Source organism: Leptodactylus fuscus, chromosome 2, assembly GCF_031893055.1.
Source record: "Leptodactylus fuscus isolate aLepFus1 chromosome 2, aLepFus1.hap2, whole genome shotgun sequence".
NCBI classification, from domain to species: Eukaryota; Metazoa; Chordata; class Amphibia; order Anura; family Leptodactylidae; genus Leptodactylus; species Leptodactylus fuscus.
This window is the reverse complement of record NC_134266.1, coordinates 220501473-220522987: the sequence shown is the minus strand read 5'-3', so window position 1 is coordinate 220522987 and position 21515 is coordinate 220501473. Positions and strand designations below refer to the sequence as shown.

Sequence of the window (21515 nt, the reverse complement as noted above, 5' to 3'; positions counted from 1 at the left end):
GTTGAAAGCAAGGTTTTTTTCCCTGCATTTATATAGGACACCCCTTCAACCTAAGATATTTATATACCCCAGACTAGGCTCTAGAATTACAGACCGCACACCCGCACACCAGACAAGACATGCAGATTCTTCCCTCTTTCCAGCTGTCTTATTCAATGCTGAGTCTTGATACAAATAACTTCTGCTTATACCACCTGAATGTTTTTCTGCATGTTTCAGCCTTTTTAATCAGAATCAAGGTTTTGGGGTTTTTTTGTTGAGCAATCACAAGTAACTGATGAGGTTAGTGATTGGCTACGACTGTCATATATAATGTACGTGACATCATCACGACAGGAGCGGTGGTGCTAAGACACTGGGGAATTGAAAGAGTAATTTTTATTTTATTTCTTGCTGTTAGTTAATTAAACAAAAACCCTGGAAAATCCCTTTGAGTGCAGAAACATTACTTATTTTTTTGTCTAGGTTTATGTTACATAAATGCATTTTTAGGAAAACTGTGAGTCATTCAGTCATTTCGGTCTAATATATATATATATATATATATATATATATATATATATATATAAATAAAAAACATGGTTTCATTCTATCTACTTTAGTGCTGACTACAAGTCTAAGCTTCTGGTCACAACATGAGCCAATGGGAAGCAATCTTGAAGCTAACTGGAGTATACCAAGAGCAAGTGTTTGCAGTTTACAGCCAAGAAATTCTTCCAGTGGAAGTGCGGCAGTACCTGGCTACATGGATCGAATCACAAGACTGGTAAGAAAGAAGCTAATGCTCGGTTCAAAACTAGTGTCAGCCTATCCGTCTTTCTACTCCGTTGGAAGACCAGAACAATGAGTAGGCAGACAGCTACAACAGCGGACACTTAGAGCCTGACAGTCCCTATACATTCTAATGGGATCTGTCAAATGTTCATTCTTTTACATTGAAAACACCAGATAAACATGTGTGACTTGCAGTATTGTTTTAGCTGGTGATTTTTGAGGCACACTTCAACAGAGTGTCGAAATAGAGACTCCAACGCAGATATGAATGTAGCCTGAGTTGATGTATAGACATTTGACACCGTTTATTATTTTCTTGCTCAGTTTGTCCTCTTCTAAGGGACCTGCAGCCCCTCTATTACAAACACTTTCTAGTTTTATATAACTCTAAAAATCATAACCCACTAACCCATCTAACAATGTCTTTAAAGTATTGTGAGATTTCATGTAAGTGTGCTCCTCTTAGATTTAAGAATATGACTGCAATGGTGATAAACAGTGAGCCGCCATGCTGCTCTATTCTGTCTTAAAAAAGACATTTCATGTCCTTATGAACCTACGATTTTATATACCACTAGAAAGCCGACCGTGCACAGAGGAACACCCTTCTGACAGTGGGTAGATATCGGTGCTGAAGTTAATGGCACCGATATCTCGACCACCAGGGCACATACGTGGAAAACCAACAGTGCACTGAATTCAGCTTTCGGCTTTCTAGCGGTATATAAAACCACACACTCATGAGGATATGGAAGTCCCCTTTAAAGTGGTTGGCTAATATTAGAAAACAAGCAGTGTTACTAGAACAAATCATTGTAATAATTTTATGGAAGTTAATGGGGCTGAGCTGCAGTGTGAACACACATCTAATGGACAGTTGGTGCTATTTCTGGAAAAAAAGCAGATGTTTCTTTTCTGTACCTGAGACAACCTCTTTAACCCTTTTCCTGCCATGGACGTATGACATATGTCCTGACAGGGAGGCACTTTAGTAGTTATGGACGTATGTGGACATACTTGCTACTAACACAAATCTCCCAGGATCTGTATGGGCTATCAAGAAGATCTTGGATTAATTTTAAAGATGGGAATCTTGTCCCTTACAAATCTGGAGTTAAAAACACTGTTAGTAATGGAGATCTGCACATCAAGCCAGCCTGCAGATAGATAAGTTAGGGTCACCTGAATCGTGTTTTCCCATCGTAAATCAAGATACTGCTTATTTTTGGCAATATACAGATGAGTTCTTGATGAGCTTGATGAGCTCCTGTCACCTCTCCTAATTGTATCCTCTATAATATAACATGTATGGAACATATTTTCATGTAACTGTGTATTGTGCCATTCCTCTGCTATTCCTACTAGAAATTTATCAGTGAATTGGGTGTTGTCACACACTCCCATACTGTATAATCAGTTCTGACAGTGTCAGCCAGCACAGTAGAGACACATCCCTCTCATAAATTTCTAGGCAATGTTACCAGAGAAGGGCAGGAGTATTCTGAGAATTGTAAGAAAAGCTACTCTAGGATAGATTGTTCATTGGAAGTATTTACTTAAACAAGCATGGTAGGAGATGTGACAGATCCTCTTTAAAGTGGACCTTGCAGGTTCTCCTGCACATGCAGTTTTATATACCACTAGAAAGCCAACATTGCCCTGAATTCAGTGCACTGTTTTCCCATTATGTGCCCCATGGACTGGTGATATTGGTGCCATTAATTTCGGCACTGATCTCTCTCCACTGTCAGAAGGGCGTTCCTGACAGTTTAACTGGGATGTGAGGAAAGACCCTCTGACAGTACTTGTCCATAGACTTGTACTGGGGGACGGGGCGTTATTCACAGCTCAGCGTTATTGCAGGGTGGTAAGGAACGCCCCCCCCCCTGACAGTACAGGGCTATGGAAGACTACTGTCAGGAGAAGCGTTCCTCACAGTCCAGCTAGAGTGTCAGGAGCGCCCTTCTGACAGTGGAGAGAGATAGGTGCCGAAACTAATGGCACCGATATCTCCAGCCCTGGGGCACATAATGAATTCAGCGTACTGTCAGCTTTCTTACTGTATTTAAAACCGCATGTGCATGAGGACATGAAAGGTCCTCTTTAAGCTAAGCTCACATCCGCATAAGAGAGTCTATGGCAGAGTACATGTAATATTGCGGATGACCACCGGGGCAGAAAAGGAAGAATTTTGGTGGATGATCGCCTTAAATTCCTCTTCATTTTTTTGGTGTGTGAACCCGGCCATATTTGGTTTATTTTCAGCACTTTGTAAGATATCAGGAAAAAATCCTTCCCTCCTCTCTTAAAGGGACTGTGATACCATAATATGACTTATTTGTTTAATCAAGTTTTATGATAGCGCACCAAAAATTCTTTAAAAAATCTATTTTTTATTTTTCCATGTTTATTATTTAAAGAAATTCTTAAATTTGCTTCCGTTCTGATTCTGACCACTAAGCCAAATGTTATGCTGAGATTTCTGTAGAAGATTTATTTGCGGCAGCCCATCACTAATCGGCACACTGAACATGCAGCAACCATGTATATGTAGATAAGACACAGAGCCCAGCAATCACAGTAGAATATTTCACAGCTTATCTACTGCACAATGACCTCTGCGCAGGTCAAATCAGTAGGATCTTCTCCACACCATTGTGCCTGTGGCCCATGATCCATCTACAGGATTTCACAGACTATTTTGGACTTGGTGACAAGATAAAATTACTAGATTGTTCAAACATTTTGAAATCTAGATAATAATATGGAAAATTTAAAAACATCTTCAGAAAAGGTTTTTTATTGATAGTCTTAGGCTAAGTTCAGACAGCAGAAATGAAGAAGAGTTTGAGGTGGGCAGAGCTTTGGCTTTCCGCATATTGCATTTTCTTGTATTCACCTGTATAGTGGATTTTTAAAAAAGAAAACGGAAACAATTTCTCTGTAAGTCCTGTAAGGTGCCAGGTATGACTCGATGGATCAGACTTGTTTTGCTGCACATCTAAAGTTTTTTGGTCCAGATTTTGACATGGAATCCGGCTCCAAACAACGCCTCCCATTGACTTCAATGGGAGCCGTTCACTTCTTTATTCTGCTAGCGTTTTTTTCTCGCTCGCAGAAAAACAAAGCAAGCTTTGTTTGTTTATTGGCTAGAATTAAGGTTGGTGTATGTGCAGAGATCTATGCTAGCTGTTGAGTTCTCAAGCTGTATGAGCTGCTGGCAAACCAGTTTCCACCTGTCACTGACGGCTTTCTCCCCACGCCTTGTATGATCTTCACCATTAGACCACTTTCATACAGTCAGTAAATTGCATCAATATTTATGAGCCAAGATTAAATGTATATAGAGAACAAGTATAATAGAAAGATTTGTCCTTCTTCTGTATTTGGAAGCCCTTCCTAGATTTGGCTTACAAATACTGATGCAAAATGCAGACAACGTGAAAGTAGTCTTACTTTGGGATGTTATCTGCTGTTGTAATGGCATGTACAACATTGTTTAGGAAGGGGTTAACTACAGCCCTTAGTTTATTTGTGGCAAAACATTTTTTTGGCTGAATAAAGAATGTTTGTGGCTACAGACATGAAACTTGGCATTCAGCAGAAGAATTGTGCAAGTGGTGAAGTCATGAAACAGCATGCAGTTGTGGCTGAGCGATGGTATGAAGCGATGTATGATCAGTGTAGCCTTGTAACCTAAGATGAATTAAATAATACATTAAAACCTCATCGCTACGTAGTAATAGACTACATCGGTTGTCACCTGAACTTGTCATTTTTTTTCACTTATTTCTCTATTCTATCTATGCTTAAAAAAAATAGTCCAGTGGGTGGTGCTAAGAGTGACTGTGCATAAGAGACAGCTGTCAATCATTGTTTGGACCGCCCACTGGACTCTTTTACTTCTTCTAAGCATAGAAATGACAGAGAAATAAACTAATACATGACAAGTAATACTGAATGTTTTTCCACCAAACTGTATATCAGTCTGCTTAGCTCCTTATGCTGCTTATAAATTACACAGCATTTTCATTTCATCATTTCATAGGGTCTAGAAGCTCTTAAGATATGTGTGTTTCAGTAAATAATATTTCTAATAGAAATAGGAATACATTGAATACCTGTAACACATTGAAATGAGTAGGTAAAAAAGCCTCCCATTGAATTCAATGTGTAGCGCGCGTAAGACGGAACCCATTGAACTCAATGGGATTCTGTTTTACAGCGCTTCTTCTTTACACGAGTTTTGTGGCAAAAACAGCGCCACAAAACTCTGTGTGAATGCCCCCTTAAGGATAAAGACTGCAAAAGCAGCTGTGAATTCTGTTTTGTGTTAGTTGGTTTGTCTCCTGTTCTGCTTAATGCTACCTGCTAGGTTGTCGGTTTCCTCTGCTTGTGTAGGCCTTTCTCCTCCCTGTCTGTCCTGTTTATATTTACACAAAACACAGAAGCAATTGGTCTGACTAAGTGTGAGAGGTAAGATACTCCTCTTGATTACAGGGATAAATCCTTGACTAAATAGGCACTTTTTTGACAATACTATTGATTTCTGGCTGCTTGTGTAAAAATAGCTGGTACAAAAGACAAGCTTGAGTCCCATCTTTTTAGCACACATAAGAAGCATACAATGTTTTTTTGTAAGACACTATATGTATTAAATTAAAGGCTTCCAGAAATACCGTCGAGGCCTTGTGGACTTCTATGGCAGTTCTATTACAGTTTTATACAAAATAGCCACTGTTTCTCAACTCTTGGTTTCAGCTTTAAGGCTAAGGGCTCGTTCACATCTGCGCCCGGTCTCCGTTCTGCTGGTTTCCGTTTCCTGCACAAAACAGAGGCAGGAGACGGAAACCTGCAGGACTCTTTCATACCCATTCATTTGAACGGGTTTGAAAGATGTTCGGTCGTGAGCGTTTTATGCTCTCCGCCGCGAAACCATTTTTTTAAAACTGGACACAGAGTCAGACATGAAGTACTGTGTCTGGTTTAAAAAAAACGGTTTCGCGGCAGAGAGCATAAAACGCTCACCAGCGCTCACGGCCGGACCCGCTCTGTCAGCTTTCCGTCTTCTGCATGCAGAAGACGGAAACCACAGAACGGAGACCCGAACACTAGTGTGAACCCAGCGTTAGGCTCCACATAGTGGGCTGCAACAAAGAAAACGCTGTGGGAAAAACTGCAGTGGCATCACGTTTTTGTTCCCGCAGTGCTTCTCACAGAAAGTCCATAGAGGTTTCCTCTGTATAAACAAACAAGAAAACTATGTTTCCAGCTCAACGTGTTGTTCTTTTGCATCGTCCTGCGAAGCACGGAACTGAGCGGACCTGAGCCTGCAACACAGGTCTCCTCTGTGCTCGTTTTGATTATATTGACAGGGAAATCTCCAGTGTTTCCGAAGGTATAATTGTCATGCTGTGATTTCCGAAACGGCAACGGTTTCTAAATAGCAACATTTCCACTGTGTATTTTTCTGCAATGTGTGAATGGAATTTACTAGAATCCTTGCTGCTTTGCAGTGTCTGTAAAATGCCACGTGGTGCCCCGGCCTAACAGAGTTTTCCTCTCTCAGGATGTCAGCTGCCTTCTGTCTCCTCTCTCCTTACCTTCCTGTTTTTTAGCTCAGCCCAGTAGGTTGCTTGTGCTTGCTGTAAATTCAGCGCACTGTCAGCCTTCTAGTGGTATAAAATACCACCATCGTCAGATTACATGAAAAGATCCTCTTTAAATTAAAATATATGCATCAAAATTGTTTGTTTACTTCAAGCTAAAACTATATAGAAATTTGTCATGCTGTGGCTGCATCCATTAATCCTAAACTAATAAAACATATAAAAGATTGATAAGTGTACGACCATATTTTGTAAACCCTAATACTGCTCTTTTTCTTCGTAGATTGGAAAAATGTTTTTCATTGATTTTTGTAGTCTTTTGTAATAAGATAACACGCTGCAGTGTAACCAGTTGCAGATGTTGGGTTAACTTTGCTACAGCTATATGTCAGCGCTATATAAATGAAGATTATTGTTATTTCTATGATACGTTAACCCCCTACTTGCCTTCTATTAATGGGCTTATGCTACAAAGTACGTTTATCCTGAGAGTCTCACTGATTCTGAGAACGGGGATGTTTTATCCTTGTTATGAATTTAGCTGGAATGCTGTCAGGCTGAATGTAGGTGTTGGGCTTGCTGGGCATGATGCAATGAAATGAATGGGAGCATCAGAGATGGCCAAAGTTATTTATTATTATTATTATTACTTGTATATTGCCAACATATTCTGGACCTCTTATAGATATTGTATTGATAGGGTTCATTGAAGTACTTGGAGGAAATCTGTGCAAACAAGGATAAACCTACAAACCGAATGCATATGTTGTCTTTGGTTAGATTCTAAATCAGTTCTTTAGCGCTGCAAGGCAGCAATGCTAACCACTGAGCTACCTGTTATATACATTGGCATTATACAGAAGTTGCTTTTCCTCATAAAATAATGGCCAGATGCAAAACTTATCTATTGTAAGCTGTTGGCTGGGGTGATCCTGGAGGGGGTGTACCTCTTACCCAGATTGCTTAGATGGATGAGGTGGTGAAAATCCCGAAAGTTTGTTTTTCATCAAGCAGCTTTATTTACTGAGCATTGTTTAGTGCTGTGCACTGGGCTGGATACTTAGGGAATGGCAGGTAGGTTGGTAGTGGGACTTGTCATTCCCATCCCCTCCAGTCCACACCTTGTGGACGCTCCTGCAGGAACCCAGCTGTATCAGATTGATCTTGTTAGTGAGGCATAAGAAATCTGCTGTCCTAGCAGACTGGGTCAGAGCTTGGGTGGAAAGCCACCTAGGAGGTTGTTACTACCTGAGAGGTTCCTGACTGTTTGAACTGGAGTCTATTATAGATGAGGTAACCAACCTTTGAATAGTTAGAGCCCAGACGGGCAGGTGTTTATTTTGTACTAGCTTTTACCCGCGACTTCGTCTGCGGTGATTTGAGAATTGGGCGGACACAGACGTGTGAAACTGTAAAAGTGTGTATGTAGTAATACAGACAATTTGTTGTTATTTTCGGAGGATTGTTATTTTGTTACTTTCAGCTGGTCTATGGTAAAGTAGACATGTACATACTGGACCATTTTTATGCTCTCCGCTGCCAAACTTTTTTTTGTAAACCAGACACAGAGTCGGACATGCAGTATTCTGTGTCTGATTTAAAAAAAAAAAACGGTTTTGCGGCAGAGAGCATGAAACACTCACCCCCGTTCATGGCCGGACCCAGTCTGACAGGTTTCCGTCTTCTGCATGCAGAAGATGGAAACCTAATACAGAGTGCTGAACGGTAGTGTGAACCCAGCGTCAGCCGCGCTTAGGGGCGAACTGTGTGACAACAGAAGAGGGAACCGCATGAACGGAGAGCAGACGGTGGTGTGAACTGAGTGTACGGGAGCCTTGACACGGAGTGAACGCGTGTGTATTTGTGCAAAATACACGTGTAAAAATAAGACTCCTATTGACTTCAATGACATTTTACAGGCTCGTAAAAAATATCATTGAAGTGAATGGGAGTCTTATTTTGACACGTGTATCTTTACACATGTATTTTGGCAATATACACCACATATGGCGGGTCCAGATTAACGGTAGATATAGCATTCTGGGGAATGTGTATTGGTTAGATGAGCTTTTATTGAAATGATAGTCCAAAGTGTGAACCAAAATGGTGGTTTGTTACTTGTGAGTGTGACGTTGAGGGTGTAGGGCAAATAGTTTATTAGAAGACGGAGCATTTTTGGGCAGAATGGTAACTAATATGTATATGCATCACAGTAGTTTGGAGTTTTATATGTGTTGTTGGATGATTTTTTGATTTTTTTTTATTATCTTTTTTTTTTCTTCATTCCACTGAGGGGTGTGAACCTGCAGTCATTTGATTGCAAGTCTCCATAGACAGCAATCCAAGTGTATTGGCCTCTATGAGAGATTGTGTGCCTTACTATCGCGGCTGTCCATAGCCCAGCCGCAATAGTAGTATTGTAAACACAGGCATGGGAGCATTCAGTATGGAACAGGTCGGCTCCTGTGAGGTCAGCAGGCAGGAGCCGGTCTGCAACGTTGAAGGTAAGGGGAAGGGGTGTTTGAGGGGGAGGGGGGTCAAGTGTTAATGCCTACAATCCCAGTCCATTTTAATTGCAGGCAGGAGCAACTGGCCTCCGTGTGTAGTGGAAATCTATGTAAATGTGAGTGAGTAGAGTGAGGGCTACTCCTGAGGAGACAGTAAGGAGTGTGCAGGCAGGTTGTGACAGGAAATGCCAGGCAGTGTGTGTGAGTCTATAGCTGGGGTTAGGAGTCCTGCTTTTGTGAGTCTCCTGCTAGGAAGCCATGTTGTTTAGTGGCACCAAAAGTAGCCTGTGACTCAATCCTAAGGGAAAACTATGTTTGTGGAAAATTGCACGCAAATCCGTCCAGGCATTTTAGCGTGATTGAGGAACAAACATCCAAACTCACAAACATCCAAACACACAAACTTTCTAATATTAGTAGGATTTTACTTTGCTGCTGTATGTACCGCTTTCTGTTGGAGTGAATAAAACTCTACATTTTGGACTGACACCTTGGAATCTGTGTCTATGCCAATCACCTAGCAACCCCAGATCTTCACAGTATTTACACATAAAGTAGAAAACGATAGTAAAATTCTGAATTATTGAATAAGATTTCATAGCATGGGTTGTGCTGAGTGCCAATATGTGATAAAACGGATTACAGCGGGTTCAAACCTGCGCCTGGTCTCCGCTTTCGGGTTTCCGTCTTCTGCCGAGAGAAACTGGCCGCTGGGTTTCTGTCTCCTGTCCAGTTTCTCTCAGCAGAAGACGTAAACCCGAAAGCGGAGACTGGGCGCAGGTGTGAACCCGTCCATACTAATATCCTCATCTAATACACACATTATAGAAGAACTAATAAGCAACCCAGGCAGTATGATGTCTAGAATTAATTATACTGCACTCCTGTAATGAATAAATAAAATAGGATAGCAGGTACAACTTCTAGGTTGTCTTTGACACAAGTACAGTATATGAGTGAACATAAAGCTGTTATCTGTACAGCTACTTCTGTCTTCTGATCAGTGTGTGCATGGAGCAAAGTCCAGGAGTCAAAGCCTGCACTGACTAGGCTGGAAAGTTGTCATCCCTTCATTTTATATAATGTGCACAGTGAAAATTTAAGATTAGGTTCAGATCAGTATTTCCTTTGTTTTTCTCCATTCAGGGCTACCGAGTCAGAGTTGATTAAAAAAGTTACATCTTCGAATGTATCTAATGTGTACACAACCCTGTATAATAAAAATAAAATGCATCACATATATCATTGTATTTAGCAGCCTTTTTTTCCCCCATCGGTTTTCATCCACTATTAATTCTATAGGGAAAAAAAAACGCTTGCATTTCCACAAGTGAAATTGACATGTTGCATTTCTGAAAATCAATTTTTTCTACAGCATTTTTCCTGTTCTATATGAATTGTAAAAGTTGTGGGTTTTTTCTGTTGCGCTCCTACAATGTTATGTTAGAGTTTTAAAAGTAAATATCACAAAATGGCAGCAGCTGGCTGATAACAGAGAGCAGTAGAACATGTCAGAGGAAGAATCAGGAGACAAAATTGATATCCAATATAAAGCCAAGGTTCAGTTCCAAGAGGTTACATCAGAGACAGAATCAAGGGACAAAATGGATAACCAAAAACAAGCCAACAGTGTGAATAAAGCATCCTAATACACAATCAGGGTTCTCTGCTGAATTCTTTCTTTGTCTACGAAATTAGACTGCAGCTGAATGATGTATTAACATATATGTGTCTATAGAGAGGTGGAAGGATGGGCTAAGTGAGAGAGAAAAAAATAGACACAGGCAGACTGAGGGTGCTGGAACTAATAGTAATTTTTGTATCTTACTCCTAGTTTCTATCCAATAGCTCAGGGAAAACTAAGAATTAGAGATGGAGCTTGCAGAGGGAAAAAAGAATTCCAAAAAGGAGCAAAATGGGGAGAGAAAAGTATCTAAAACATAACCTTTAATAAAGTCATTTAAAATATCAAACACAGATATAAAAGGTGTAGCATTTAGCCAAAATAGCTGATAAACATCTCCACAATGTGGTAGATAGCCACAAAAAGACAAGTCACTACAATATAAATAATGGACACGGCGGTCCCAAGTCAGGAAAAGAAACCAGTAATAACTTACCCACTGGGTGTGGTTGACATGAAGACGTGGAGACGTGTATCAAATCCAGGGGGTCAGCATAAAACGTGCTAATAAATAGCAAAGTTGCAAAGAGGCAAGGTGTACTATCCCTGAACTGTTACATATCAACAGGGAAGGGACTAATAAGCCCTAATACCTAAACACGGGGGGGGGGGGGGTTTGACCACTGGGCATGTTGAGTATTTTTCCTGTATCTGGGATATCTGACCAGTTTGAATATTCCCTTTTTTGTCTACCTTGTCTGGTTTACTGTAATACAGATCTAGTGGACAGTATAAAACATTTAGCATATGGGTACTATCCCACTATGCTTTCAGGCTTGTTCTCTGCTCCTGCTATTGGGGCGAGAGTATGTTCCTGTTTACTCCTATGGTTAGCAGAGATTGATTAGATGCTGCCTGTTTTAGAGGATACTTACTTTCTATTTCCTCTGTTGCTTATCGGGGACGCGAGCGCGTATAGGGTACATCGCGCATGCGCCCGCTATAGCTCCAATCTCAGTGTAATTTACGCATGCGCGGGTGTTAGGTCACTCGCGCATGCGCACTGTGGCTGTCTTTTTTAAAAGGTGCGCATTTGGCGCGTCTCTCGTGAGGGGAACATAGGACGCGCACTGTCCGGCACTCCGGAGTGTGGGAGGGGAATGTTTTCAATTAGTGCATTCTCTGCTACATAGCTTGTCCTTTATTTAACCACTCTACACCAGTGTTGGTTTGCATGCTACTTTTTAGACATACTAAAGTAGATTGTTCCCCCATGGTGAGCATGTGTGTGTGAATTTGTACTTGTATCCTCACGTGTTTCTATTGGCATTGACTACTACCCCTGATGAGTGGGTGCTTTCGGCACCACGAAACATGCATGTCGGGTATGTTAAAGTAATTTATGTCTATTTGGGCATGCTGAGATTGTATGCCTAATTGTGTAATTTCATTTCTACGCACACTTCTTTTTTCTTATTCACATTTTATTCTAGGAGGGTCGCATTAGGGACAGATCCCAGTATTAGGGTGAGGTTCCTGACGGGGCGCTGGCCAGTTAGGGAGGCGACCCCGTGTTTAGGTATTAGGGCTTATTAGTCCCTTCCCTGTTGATATGTAACAGTTCAGGGATAGTACACCTTGCCTCTTTGCAACTTTGCTATTTATTAGCACGTTTTATGCTGACCCCCTGGATTTGATACACGTCTCCACGTCTTCATGTCAACCACACCCAGTGGGTAAGTTATTACTGGTTTCTTTTCCTGACTTGGAACCGCCGTGTCCATTATTTATATTGTAGTGACTTGTCTTTTTGTGGCTATCTACCACATTGTGGAGATGTTTATCAGCTATTTTTGCTAAATGCTACACCTTTTATATCTGTGTTTGATATTTTAAATGACTTTATTAAAGGTTATGTTTTAGATACTTTTCTCTCCCCATTTTGCTCCTTTTTGGAATTGTTTATATAGTATTGAGCAATATTTCTTACATTACTGGATTTTCTTGGAATCCAGAGGGAAAAAAGACAAACACTTACTATATACAAGCCATATATACACTGATGAGCAAAATGGTAACAATGTTTTGAACTTTTGACTTTCAGGCTCGATATCTCACCATCCACTACAGCAGAGGTTCTCAAACTTATTTCGTCTACTGCCCACCTTGGGAATCAATTATTTTCTAGATCCTCCTAAAAATTTTTAAATTTACCACACCTTAAAAATCACAATCTCAATCATTAATTTAATTATAGAGTGTCCTATGAGTCTTATCCTGTTTCTGAGTTCAAATTTACATTATAAATTAGTTCTAATGAGAGCAATAAAACACAACTTTTTAAATAATATTTAGAAAAACTTTTATTCAAATAAAACAAACATTTCAATTTAAATTTTAAAACTAATCTAATGTAAAGGATAAACCTGATTTTTAAAAAGTTTCTTAATATCAGGCTCAAATTTACTGAAAAACAGCTGTAAGTCACCGAGTTTGGTCCCATGCAAACTATTTCTCTTTTTATTTAGCAGCGTTGCCACAGCACTAAATCCACATGTACACAAATACGACGATGGGAACGCTATGAAAAATCGTTGAATAATCAACCACAATCCAAATTATTTTATACCATCAAACAGGGCAGGGATAAGAACGATATAGCCGATGTAGTGTAGTAAGTAGTTTTTTTTAAAATTTTAATTTAAAATATTAGACACAAATCAGCCATTGCCCCCCCCCCCCTACCTAAACCTCTTCAACAGCCCCCCAATTTTCTCTGGGCTCTTTACCGCCCCCTGTAGGCCTCCAGCGCCCACAAGGGGGTGTTATTTCCCACTTTGATAAGCACCGCACTACAGCTTCCAACATGAGACTACCATCATTTTATAGACAATCATCTTGACTATTGTATACATAGATTTTACTTAAATCTGTTTTGCATATGAATAGATATGCAGATTCTTGTCATGTAACTACATAACAAGAACTATAACTTTTTGCTAATATGCAGTATGTTATAAAGTTAATGTGTAATATATTATATGCACATCCTGATTTTACTCACTTATTTAACAATAAATGTGCTCAATATGGTATTATGAGATTTGGCTTTTCATTGCTCCCTATGACACAGCCATGTTACAGTATTTTCTGCTTACATAACAGAAGTGTCATTATATTTATGGCTGTGGGCATTGACACTATGTAATTCTTTTTTATCCACATCGCAGGAAGCTGGCAGCGAGAAACCGATCATTGGCCTCTGTTCTGTGCCAGAATCTATTTGAACATCTAGACATGCAGTATAGTCGCTTTATAGAAGAACGTCAAGTGTTGCCAGCAAATAGCGTCCGCAATTTCAAGCTGAAAGTACAGGTAATAACACTGGTCAACAAATTTTCAAAAGTTGTTTGTTTCTGAAATGAAATGAGTCATTCCCTAATGATTTTTATGTGCTGAATTCAAATATCACAAGGAAAACTGTCAATTGGCTCTAGTTTCTATGATATCGAAGAGTTCTCATTTTACTGTTTTGTGAATTGTATAGAATATGATACATATTTATTACTTCTGCAATAATAGAGGTGCAAGTTTACTGTTTTTAAAATTTTGGAAATATATTCTTAGGAAACTTAGTTCTATCTAAAATCAACTATAATTTATAGTCATATCTAAGAATTTTTTACAAATGAAGTATGTTTATTGAACTTTGGAACGTAGATCCTTATTGAATTGCTATTCGGCTCCTTTACTCACGTCTCTTGTATTCAGACATGGGATTGTCTCTGATAATTGTCCAGCAGTAGTCTGCAAGCATTGATGGGTTCCATTTACCCTGATATCTCTTTTCCATAGTCGCAATTTCCTGATAAAATCGTTCACCATGTTCATCGCTCACTGCTCCACAGTTTGGTGCAAAGAAGTCTAGATGAGAGTGTAAGAAATGAATCTTTAAAGACATGTTACATCCCTGGTTTTTATATGCCTTCAGGAGATTTTCAACCAACTCTTCATAATTATCTGCTTTGGTGTTTCCCAAGAAATTAGTCACGACTAACTTGAATGCTTCCCATGCAGTCTTTTCTTTGCCATGCAACAAATGGTAAAACTCGTCATCTTGAAGAAGCATACGAATCTGAGGACCAATAAAGACTCCTGCTTTTATCTTCGCTTCACTCAACCTTGGAAACTTACAGAGGAGATATTTGAATGCCTCTTCATTTCTATCCATTGCCTTTACAAAATTCTTCGTAAGACCAAACTTGATATGTAAAGGAGGTAACAGAATCTTTCCTGCTTGAACAAGTGCTGGATACATAACATTTTTAGTCCCTGGCTGCAGTGACTTTCTGAGTGGCCAGTCTCTTTTCTTTTAGTGTTCTGATCTTGCACGACTGTCCCACTCACATAGGAAGCAGCAGTACTTGGTGTATCCTTCCTGTAGACCAAGCACTAGCGCTACCACCTTCAAGTCACCACAGAGCACCACAGATGTTGATCATAGTTTATGCATCTCAAGAGCTCTTTCATGTTGTTATAGGTTTCCTTCATGTGAACAGCATAACCAATTGGAACTGATGGTAGTGCATTGCCATTGTGAAGTAAGACAGCTTTAAGACTTAGCTTTGATGAATCGGTAAATAGCCTCCACTCATCGTGGTTATAGCTGATTTTGAGAGCATCCATTAAACTACAAACGTTATTGCATACAACAAGATGACCCTCCATGAAGAAGAATTGGACAAGAGACTGTTGACGGTTCCTAAAGAAAGAAATTCGAACATCATCTGCCAACAGATTCCACTGTTGAAGTCTGGGACCTAAGAGCTCGGCCTTACTCTTGGGCAGGTCTAGATCTCTAACAAGATCGTTAAGTTCACTTTGCGATATAAGGTGCGGTTCAGTGGAGAGTGATGCAGGAAAGTCTGGATCTGACGAGGTAGATGGTTCATGACAAACTCCTTCTTCTTCCTCGTCAGTGGAATCGAGCGAGAATGTTTCTGGAGCATTTGGAACTGGTAATTCTTCAGAATGAGCTACTGGGCGTATCGCAGATGGAATATTCGGATACTGTAAAGTCCACTTCTTTCTTTTTGAAATTCCTTTCCCAATTGGAGGCACCTTGCAGAAGTAGCAATTGTCACTATGGTCAGATGGCTCTCTCCAGACCATTGGCACTGCAAACGGCATAGACTGTCTCTTCCGGTTCAACCACTGTCTGAGATTTGAAGAACATGTATTCCAGCATATGTGTGGAGCCCAACTCTTGTCCTTGCGGTTTTAAGCACTATGCGTCTTTTTCTTACTTTTTCACAAAATGTTCTATGTTGTGTGAGCTTTTAATGGCTTATTAAAAGTTATATTTTATGGAACCCGAGGAGTGCTGACCTACTATTTTTGGTTAAAGATTCTTGTCCTTGTCGCCTATTTTGCAGCCAAAATACAGGTGGTAGGCTTTCTTAACCAAATATAAATAGAAATATAAAATGCACGTCTATATCATGAAAAGTAAAGCCAATTTTAAAATTTTAGCATCAATTTCAATCTCAGCACCCCAAAATTAGTTAAGAACAACTGGTTTGATGCCCGAAACATTTTGGCTGTTGACCAGTGTAATCATTATTTATCCCCCCCCCCCATTTGGGTTGGTTTCTGAGGATTCCATCTGAATTTTTGGAACACCAAACATCCAAGCAGGTCTCCATATACTGTAGTTGAAGTTATCTTTTTATATCAATATCTCATTGAATAAGATATTGAGATGTAAAATACAAAAAAAATTGGAGCTGTCCACTACTATATTGGTAAGATAAAGGGGTTGCCTTATCACAAACCACTTCATCTGAGAGCTGTATTGGTGATCATTGGCCGCTATCTTAATTTATTCACTTCATTGTTTACACTCCATTTCTATGGCCCTTGGGATTATCTGCTCATTTGTCAACTTATGTAGCTGCCTGCTCTCAGAGGGGGAGTTAGGTCTGGGAGCAGCTCTGAGCTGTTTGTGTCTTTTAAGTAGCGGAGCTTCTCAGAGAGCTCCGGGATTTCTGAGCTCTTATCAGTCAGTTTAATTGAATTTGGCTGATAAGGGCTGAGATAAGGAGTCCGTTACCTCTGTATGTAATGTAAACTGACTCAAATCCAGCTCTGCTACATCAGCTTCACACTGTGGTAATTCATTTACAACCAATCCTGTGCAAGTGAAACCCCGCCCACCTATGTGCCGAGAAAAGCAGGAAGTGAAGAGAGCACAACAGCCTGCAGGTTAGTGAACAAGCGTCATGGGAATACCCCTTTAAGTGGTTTGGACAACACCCTTTAAGTATTGAAACTAAAATAAGTTATTTTATCTGAATTACAGAGAACAGACTTGTCATTTTTCACACAGTTACATTATTTACTTTTCTTGCTTATATAGCGGTAACATATTCCTCAGCGCTTTCACAGGCATCACCATCACTCACAGTCCCAAGTAGGGCTCAGTCTATATTCTCTATTAGTATGTCTTTTTTGCTACTATCAGTAACTAGAGAGTGTTAAAATGGTATTATGTTTCTGACCAATTTTAAGGTTATTCATTCTAATGAGTAATTTATATTTCTAATATACTTTCTGTATACTTAGTCACAGTTTTCCACATCTGTTTGCCGTCTTTCAATAACAATCTTCATTGTTTGCTTTCAGCGGGTTGAAAGTTGACCAGGTCATGTAAAGATGACACAGGTGCATGACTTGTTAGTTTATTCATACACAGCATGTTTGTTACAGAAATTTCTGCAACTGAAAAGCCATTGTTTCTGCAGCATGTGCATGGATTTCTACATACCCTATTTAAAGGGGTTTTTTTTGGCCCCAAATTGTTTTTTTTTGTACTGATAACTTATCCACAGGATAGGTCCTCGCTATGTGAACTGTTGGGGTCCGACACTTGGTCTGTGCACAGATAATCTGTTCCAGCAGCCTCCAGGAGCTGGAAGCTTCCAGTAGATAGGGAGATTGTGCAAGCATCTCCTACTCGAGTATTAGGAACAGCCAGCAGCCCTATCCATTGTGTAAAGGAGGTTTCAGGAAGCTGTTGCATGTGCTCCGTGTCATTCGGACAGCTTCCAGCACCCGGAGTATTCTGGAACATTCGGAACCCCACAGATCACATATTGATGACCAGTCCTTTGGATAAGTCATCTGTATGGAAAAATCAATTTGGGCCAGAAATCCTCTCTAGGCAAAGGCCCCATCTGGGGTCCTACAGTGAAAAAGTGCTGCAGAAAAAAAATGAAGTGGCAAGATTTCCTCTGCTGACTTTCTGCTTCAATAATACCTATACAGAAACCGCCAGAGTTTCCGTAGGTATAATTGTCATGTTGCGATTTCCAAAACCACGCCGGTCTCCGCTAGATTCCTATCTACTTTGCCGTGACTGTAAAACACCATGGCGTTTCTGCCCTGGACTAGCTGCAGCATTTTCACCATGTAAAAAAATCATATTTCAGCTCACCATGTGTAACTAAAAGTCCAATTCACAACAATAGATGACAGGGTGCACAGAGAAACTCCAGGACCAACGAGAGCACAGCAACAAATGTCAAAAAATAGTAAAAACTGGCACATCTATGACGTCATATTAAAATACAAAATAACTTTTAATGGAACATTAAAAGCAAAAGGGAAAACAAACCAGAAAAGGAAAAAAAAAGATTAGCCTATGCGTTTTAGTTCTGTTGAGTCCCTTAGTCATTTTCGCCATGTGAGGCCCCAGCCTTAAACACGTTTTCTAGTCTCATAAATTTATGTAATGAATCTGCTTTGTACAAGTTCACCTTTATGTAGTCCATACACATTAGATTTGTAATGGCTGAACCTACTGATTTTGACAGGTTAAGTCAACCAGCAATTTGTAGTCTCAAAAATGACTGCAACAAAATCTAGTCTGTGAATAAACTTCAGCTACAGAAACTGTGACACTGTTCTCCTTTTTTCTTTATTATTTAGGCCAATATGTTACAAATATGATTGGTAAATAATTTGGAGAATGTTTGGTAACTTGACCATTTACTTCTTGCAGAGTCAATACCAGGAAGAGCCACAGCTCCTGGCAGAATTGATCCTGAATCTTCTAGTAAAGGAGAAACAGATTCTTTTAGAATTTCAAAATACACAGGTAGGTTTTATTGAATTTACATCTGAAGCATTTGTGGAAAGGAAAAGGCACTAGATCTCAAACATCTGTTATAGCACAATGTTACCAATTAGAGATGAGCGAGTACTGTTCGGATCAGCCGATCCGAACAGCACGCTCGCATAGAAATGAATGGACGTAGCCGGCATGCGGGGGGTTAAGCGGCCGGCCGCCGTCAAAGCGGAAGTACCAGGTGCATCCATTCATTTCTATGGAGCGTGCTGTTCGAATCGGCTGATCCGAACAGTACTCACTCATCTCTATTACCAATACATACTGTACTGTATATAGTGAACTATACATCTTTTGTGTATAAGTATAAATTATAATTGTGTATGAATTATATATGACAATGCAACTTTATCTCTTAGATGGGATCATATCGATGGAATGAATTAAAAGCATGCTCTTTTGTCTAGACCTTACTGTTACATAAATATCATGGTGCCCCCTGGTACTCTTGCGATTCACTTCTCAGTACATCCACCTGATGTGTTGCATTTACAGGATCATATTTAAACTTGTAGTTTAGTGGGGTTTATCATGCTAAAAATATTGATGACCTATCCTAAGCATAGATTACTCATTTCAGATCTTTGAGAATCTGACACTCGGCACCCCCACCGATCAACTGTTCTTAGCAGCGGATACACAGGCAGTGAGCAACCCTACTGTCTGAGCCCTTATCAATGTATCAGCAAATTGCTATTAGCTCACCTAATAGCTGACATACCTCCCAGTGAGCAAAGTGCAGGAGATAACTGAGAGAAGGAATGCTGATTCTGGTACTTGTGGAATTTCTTTTCTCTAGCCCCCACCATTCCCAAGCAGTTTGTACTGTATCCTGGTGCTTGATATTCTGTTTAGGCTCTGTACTGTCAAGTAGGTGGTGTCAGGAAGAAGCAGGCAAGAAGGAGGGAGGAAGGGGAGTGTAAATCTGAGCTCTGACACTGTCCACCTCTGGAGCTCTGAATCAATCCCATTTGCCTGCTCCTGCCTGACATTGCCCACCTGACAGTACAGAACATAAGTAGCTGATCATAGGTGAGTGCTAGAGAGAATTTTCCAGATGTAGTGCAGCTGGTGGAGCAGCGCCTATCTACACATGCTAAAAACTTGAGTTGATGGAGGTGGCAAAAGGTCCTCTTCAAGTGCTAATATAACCACCTCCAGTGTGTCTTTTTTGACTCTCCTATAGCAGAGTTACTGGACATGCGAGTCCGTGTGCCCTTGATTCATTTTTTAGAAGTGGCTTAGTATAAAATAAAGCAACAAACACATTGATCTAATATTAGGGAAAGTATACTGTATAATAATGATGCAACACATGAGACACTTCCTTTGTTTATTAAATGTTATATAACCTTCTACTATCTCCACAGTCACAGCTTGAGCAGCAAATACAGGAATCAATGGAGACAGCCCAGCAAAGGGAAGTAGAACAGCGTGTTAATGATGCAAAGGAACGGGTTATGGTAAGAAGGAGACTTATACCATCTCAAATCAAGGCATTTCAAATGTTATCAAGTCATATTCAGACACTGCAGATTTTCTGCACTCAGATTCTAAATCCCTGAACAATACAGTGTAAAAAAAAATCCATTTACATGTAACTGCTGTGAAACTACATGTTTGTGTACATATGAGATGCAAATTTCTACAGGTTAAAATTACCATTAGCTTTTCTGGGAACACATATTGTATTGCACTGTGTGGAATTTGTTACAATATGACCAGCATAAGGAGAATGGCAAAAGTTTTCTATTATGATGATTGTTGCACCTTAACTGCTCCTGACCATATGGTTGGAATAGAGGGAATTGTCTGCTTGAGACCTCCTTTAGTGGGTCAGAATGGATAGATACTTTGTAACATGGGCAGAACTGACTTAAAGGGATTCAATCATTAATACTGAATTTTTCTCCCTAACGCGTAGGAATAGCCTTAAGAAATGCTATTCTTCTCCTACCTTTAGATGTCTTCTCTGCGCTGCCGTTCCATAGATATCCCAGTTTTCATCAGTATGCAAATGAGTTTTCTCACAGCACTGCTGTTTCAGCGCTGGAGGCGTCCCAAGTGCTGCGAGAAAATTCTCCAGTGACGGTCTCTTCTTCCTCTGGAACGCCCTCTCCGTGACGTCTTCTTCCGATGGCTTCTTCTGGCTTTAAATGGCACGCATGCGCAGTCGGCTCTGCCATCGCGTGGTGGCTGTGAGGAGAATCAGGTCCTCTCGTCTGCATTCACTGTGTGAACAGATTAGACCCTCCTCCTACAACTCCCTGTGATGTCTTCTTGCTTGTCCAATATATCTATGGACGGGAATTCCCTAGTAACGGGGAGTGAACTGCAAATTTGCTAGAAGTAAGATTCTTAGTGGCAGGAACTTTATGCTTAAACGGGTTTTATTAAAGATTTTTCAATAAAATACAAAATGAACAAAAAGAAATAAGTCGAGCAACAATGAAGGAGCATAAAAGTCAGCAGGCTGGGAAGCCAAAAAGACCCCCCTCCTCATAAACCAAATACAGCCCAACAGGAAGAAGAAAAGGGAATAAGAAGAGGACACAAAACCATCAAACAAACACAAGACAAGGACGAAGAAACCACCAAGAAGACGCAAGAAACAAGGAAAAAAGAGAGACGAAAACAACAGACGGCCATGATACACTCATACGAAGGCAGTAGAGAAGGCAGACGATTCCTGGAACATAACCCAGGGACGCCATCGAAGTTCAAACCTGGAATAAGCGGGAGAGTCTTCCGCCACCAAAGTCTCCATCCGCTGAATAAGAAGGAACTCCTGGAGGAACTCAAGCAGGGAGGGA

The 21515-nt window shown here is 40.2% G+C and overlaps 1 protein-coding gene across 1 annotated transcript in view; it reads left to right on the top strand.

Annotated features, from left to right (window-relative positions):
* The first annotated feature begins 599 nt into the window (after positions 1-599).
* STAT2 (signal transducer and activator of transcription 2) overlaps positions 600-21515 on the top strand; it is a 53956-nt gene continuing 33040 nt past the window's right edge. Inside the window, exons 1-4 of the mRNA XM_075265706.1 lie at positions 600-766; positions 13745-13889; positions 18577-18672; positions 20073-20165. Coding sequence (XP_075121807.1) covers positions 636-766; positions 13745-13889; positions 18577-18672; positions 20073-20165 — 465 coding nt within the window. The 5' untranslated portion in view covers positions 600-635. The remainder of the gene's footprint in view (positions 767-13744; positions 13890-18576; positions 18673-20072; positions 20166-21515) is intronic.